This window comes from Trichechus manatus, unplaced genomic scaffold (genome assembly GCF_000243295.1).
Source record: "Trichechus manatus latirostris isolate Lorelei unplaced genomic scaffold, TriManLat1.0 scaffold00073, whole genome shotgun sequence".
Lineage (NCBI taxonomy): Eukaryota > Metazoa > Chordata > Mammalia > Sirenia > Trichechidae > Trichechus > Trichechus manatus.
In genome coordinates, this window is record NW_004444009.1 from 8974853 (window position 1) to 8980714 (window position 5862).

A 5862-nucleotide genomic window follows, 5' to 3' on the forward strand; every position below is an offset into this window, starting at 1 on the left:
ATGGAAATGTTAGCAACCAACCTTCGGCAATGGTGTAGATAAAGTACTTTTGGCAGATGTCCACAAATAGTCTCTTTTATCTTTGGATTTGCCACGGTCAGCTGATGTGGAATTTCTAGATATATTTTGTGAAGAAGCTGCTTTAGAATCAAATTTCCGATAACTGGTTTCAGGTGTTTCCAATAAAGATGTCTGTGTTTTCTGCATTGAACAACAAGTGAATGAAATCATCATTAAATGTCATTCTGATCATTTATTTCTTTAATTAAAGTACATCGACTAGTAGAAATAACACTGAAGTACACTAGAATTTACCCAAAAATTTATTATTAATTGGATAAGACTGAATACATTACACTTATCCTCTTTGACACTTTTCCATAAGGATGTAAGATGAAAATGGTATCTTCTCTGTCTTCACAGAGTTGCTATGAAGCAAATGAGATATTTCAATTCTTGATATGACTAAAACTTGGGGATTCTCTAAAGAAAAATCTCTATTTCTGGTGACAAAAAGGCTTAAAGGTGGTAGAACATACCCTATAATCACCAATAACCTAGAAACCAGAGGACAATTTATTTTTATTTTCATTCATCCTCTCTCTCCTGCATTCATACTTTCTCTTAGTCAACTATAAAATATCAGCATTTTCCTTATCCACCAGTCTCATCCCCATTCCCTCCCCAAAAAAGAGGGAAAAATTATGAATATAAAGAATTAGAAAAATTTTCAGGAAAAATTGAGAAACAGATATTTGCTTCAATTCTGAAAGTAAACAAATTGCAAACTTTAAACACTTCAACCTTATTTCAACTCAATTTCCTCAGGTCACTTTCTACTGCTGTATACAAACTTTTTTAGCACCTGACCTAGACTTCTAGTAAAAGCTAGTAATAGTTGCTTTAGTGGAATCTTGCATTAAACCCATGCTCATCACTTTCTATTTTACCACTTCCTTCAGTCACCACCATCTCTCTGAAAATAATCATGGCAATCACTCACATGAAAGAATGCAGCACAAAAAAAAAGGCTATAAGGACAATACCCACACAAGTCTGATGGTTTAATTTTCAGTGAGTTTAAATTAGGATGGCATAGAGTGCAGGATCAAGAGGCGACTGTGTGTACTATAAAAACACGGAGCCAAATAATACGCTCTTTTCTCCTGGATCTTTTACTATCTTGCATGATGACTTGAAGTAAATCACCACATATCTCCAGGCTTAAATTTATCCATCTCTAAAATCAAGGGGTTAAATGAGATGATTTCTAAGTTTCTTGCTAAGTTCTAGTAATCTGTAATTTCATAATTCTTCTAGCAGGTAGGAATGTAGCACCATTTTTTCAGAATTGCATTTCTGTATTCTTTTTTCTACGTATTTCTACATTTGCTCTCTGAATTCTTCAGAGTCATACACACACACACCCACACCCACACCCACACCCACACCGCCACCGCCACCGCCACCGCCACCGCCACCACCACCTCCAAAATGTAACTGCTTTCATGGACAATTTTTCCTCCCAAAAGACCTGAGAATTGCAACTTAGAGTCATGGCACCACCTTGTGGCCATGTCTTGGAATTGACATTTCCCTGATTGCCTAAAAGAAAATGTACTCCATCTTAGAATACTGAAATAACCCTCTTCATAATACATCATGAAAATGTACTTTCCTACAAGTTACATTATTTTCTGAATGTTACACTTCAAGTGATGCATATATACAGAACGTTCACAATTTTTTCTGTTGTATTTTTTTAAAACAAACACTTAAATTTGGCACTTGCTATGTGCCAAGCATTATTTTAAATGCTTTACAAATATTTCATCTAATCCTCATGACAAATTTAGGAGATGAGTAGTGTTATTATCCCTTTATAGATGAGGAAACTGAGGCATTGAGAAGTAACTTGCCCTAAATCAGAAACATTTGGTAAATCTAATGATTATTATACATAAGGATTGTGATATTTCAATATTGTTGGCAATAAAGTATAGCAAACAAAAGTGTAGCTAATTTTTTAAATCATTTATTTTATAATTTTCCCATTATTTTCAACATATCTATCCAGACACCCATATAAAATAAAGGGAAATTATTAATCTACTTAATAACTGATGTAATTACTGAAATTATATATAACTCAAAATAACTCTGTAAGAATATGTGATACATACTTTCATGATATGAACATATTGTATATTTAGAAAAGAATATTGGACCTTAACCTACTTATTTTCATCAGACACTTTCCTAAGACTATAACTAGCTTTCCTGGTTAATTTTATTATGACAATAATTTCTCTAAAAATAATGTGTTCAAGTGTCTAGTATAGTGTCTGGATATATGAGGCATCCAATATTTATTTATAGGTTCAATCTTTCTTTCCTTCTTCCTTTTCTTTGAACCTAAACTTGATAAAACTGTAACACTTTCTATATCTTATAACTGAACTGTTCCCAGGCTATTCTGATTGTCACTTCCATTATAATTGTAATCAAACAATACCTGTGGGGACTTAGAAGACTACGTCACTGTGTATGAAGAATACACTTAATTATTTTAACTAAAAATTGCAATCAAAATTGTTCTGTAATAATCCTAGATTAACAAACGGGTTAGATGTTGAGGGATACTCTTCTTCCCTATACCTGGTGTGTCCTTCCATGTGTAGAGAGCACTATTAGAGTACGATTCCTAACTTCTCTGTTTCCTTAGGGTAGGAGCAATGATTTAAAGTGATCAGTGAATATTCGGAAGGAGAAACTGGGCATGTATAGTCCAGCCTCTTCCTTCCTTTTCCTGTTGGGAATCAGAGGAAGCATACTCCTGTTCTACTCCTTCATGCCATAGGTTTTACAAAAGCAGGTCACCAAGTGGGTAGGCTTATTCCAGTCCTGTTCTACCTGTGACAGAGTACGTAAATCTGTTTAATTTGGCATTTCGGGATTAGTAAATTCTCTTGCTGCAAATATAAACTGCATTCTCCAATATTAGTTATCTATACTAAAAATATTATTTTGGTTCTCCTTTGTCTATCTCAACTGGTTCAGAACTAAGTGAGGAAAACATGTAATTTATCGGGTCCCTTCAAAACTCATCATTAAACATTAAATATAAGCACTAGAATTTTTAAGAAAAGTACTGAAAATTTCTCAAGAAACACAGAAGTACCTAATTTAAAATAATACTATAAACATTAGAGAGAGAGATGAAAACCTTCTCTTTAAATTTCCAAGTAACAAATGCTTTAAGATTTTTAGCTAATGTTTTTTAATTAATAAATACCAAGAAATAATTTATGAAATGAAATTGTGTGAAATATTTTAAAATGCTCTTTTCTCATTTATGAACAAAAAATATTTATAAGTTGGTGTTAAAAAATTGGTTATAGGTGGAGCCAAGATGGCTCTATAGATAGAAGCACCATGCTGGCCGTCCACAGCAAAGACCCAAACTAAGTGAAATGCAGACAAACATCAGTCCTGGAACCCTAAGCACTGTACAAAGAGATTACTTAACCAAGCACCGAATGGAATAGTAAACTGACAGATAACAGAGAGCAAGGGGTTTCGAGCAGAGGCCCCCATCAGCTAATGCAGCATGGATCCACCATCTTGGACTCCTGTCAGAGATCAGTGGACAGGGAGTATGGGAAAGCAGATTCACAGAGCTCCCAGCAGGAGACAGAGCACCTGGCAACCAGCAAGACACGCGTTCCCATCCCCTTCCCTGCCTCCCCCTGCTCGACCTTCACTGCATCCCAGCTGGCTGATCCGAGACTTCCCGGTGGGTCAGTTCCCAGCTTCCCAGAAGGCTGATTTGCTGCTTCTTGGTGGGCTGATTCCCGGCTTCCCAGCAGGCCAATTTCTCACTTCCCACATGGCAGCAATCATGGCATGGGAGGCGCCAGTTTGTACCACGCAGATTCACCCCACCTACACCAGTCAGCTTCTTTACTGCCATTTCATTGTTGCTGGTATTGCTTTTTTCGGCCTCTTTTGGGTTTTTCCCTGCCTCTCACCTCTTCCTCCTCCTTTCTCTTGAACACCTGATTCCATGTGCCATCTTTGCTTCTTCTTCACAGGCTGTGAAGCACTGATGAGCTGGGGAATGGCTTCCCCAGCCCACTTCCCGGGTCCATGCAGCCACACTCGTGGGATCCTTGGGGGCTTTTTTATCTTTTCCAACTTTTTTTTGTTTGTTTTCTCTTTCTTTTTTCCTTTTAGTTACCTTCTTTTCCTGTCTCCTGAATACTTGGCACTTTGTATCATCTCCACCACTTCCAGCCAGGCTGTACTGTGCACCTTGGGAGCCATTTGCCCAATCTGTGCAGCCAGGCCAGTGGATCCCTGGGGGCTTTTTTTAAATTTTTTTTTCTTTTCATTCTTCTCCATTTCTCAGTTTCTTGTCTCTCCACTCCAATGGCAAGCTCCCTCAGCACTTTTTTTTTGCTCCTGTTTCTCTCTCCTCTCTCTCTCATTTTTCATACCCAACCAAGCTGCACACATCACAACCTCCCTCTCCCCCTCTCTCCTGCCTATCTGCACCATGTGCTGAACACTGCACTCCCGAGCAGTACAGGCATGACCTACTGAAACCTGCCCTGCACTAACTTCCAGTTCATCTTGTTGGTCCACGTATATGCCACAAACAATCCATCCAAGCCCCTCCTCTTTCAGCTAGACCTGTCCTTCTGCATCATAGCTGAGTGACTGACCCTACCCAATGGACAAGGAGGTGAAAAATATCATAACCACAGACAAGCAAACAACAAAGAATGCACAGCCCGCCTGCTCAGACATAACCAAATAAAACAAAAAAGCAGGATGAAAAAAACAAATCTACAATCAATAAATGAAGAAAATAACTACTGAATGTCCCGAAGACAGCACACAATAACAAAACATATTAAAAAAAGGACAGGATGGTTCCACTAGGCATCGAAAATAAAATAGGAAGAAAAGGCACTAGAACTACCAGATAGGGAATTCAAATCTCTAATATTCAGAGCTATCCAAAAGTTGAAGCAAAAAGCAGACAAAAATGATGAAGAAATAGGCAAATTCATGGAAAAGGTAGACAAATTCATGGAAAATACAGACAAAAAATGGAAGAATTCAGGAAAATAATGCAGGAACAAAATTCCAAAATAAATTCACAACTAGAAATCATACAAAAACAACAATTAGAAATCCAAAAGATAACAAGATTTCAGAAATGGACAGTGTCATTGAAGGGCTGAGGAACAGGTCTGAAACAATGGAAGACAGGATTAGTGAAATTGAAGACAAACACTTGGATACAACTTCGAGGAAAAATCAGACAAAAAAAGAACAAAGAAAACTGAGAACTATGTGGGATACAATCAAAGGCAAAAATGTACAAGTGATCGGAATTCTAGAACAGGGGGAGAAAACAGAAAACACAGAGAGGATCATTGAAGAATTGCTGACAGAAAACTTCCCTAATATCATGAAAGATGAAAAGCTGACCATCCAAGAAGCTCAATGAACCCCATAAAGGACAGATACCAAAAGAATATCACCAAGGCATATCATAACCACACTCACTAAAACCAAAGACAAAGAAAGAATCCTGAGAGAAGCTCATGAAAAACAAAAAGTCACATACAGAAGGGAACCAATAAAACTAAGCTCTGATTACTCAGCAGAAACCATGCAGGAAAGAAGGCAATGAGATGACATATATAAAACCTTGAAAGAAAAAAATTGCCAACCAAGAATAATATACCCTGAAAAACTCTCATTCAAATATGATGGTGAAATTAGGACATTTCCAGATAAACAGAAATTAAAGGAATATGTAAAAACTTACAAGAATTATTAAAGGGA

At 37.1% G+C, this 5862-nt stretch overlaps 1 protein-coding gene across 2 annotated transcripts in view; it reads right to left on the reverse strand.

Moving 5' to 3' along the window:
• The window catches only part of SYCP1 (synaptonemal complex protein 1), a 145736-nt gene that overhangs the window by 15660 nt on the left and 124214 nt on the right, over window positions 1-5862 (reverse strand). For both annotated transcript variants that reach the window (XM_012556665.1, XM_004380364.1), the window contains one exon: window positions 22-201. In XM_012556665.1, the coding sequence (XP_012412119.1) occupies window positions 22-201 (180 nt within the window). The remainder of the gene's footprint in view (window positions 1-21; window positions 202-5862) is intronic.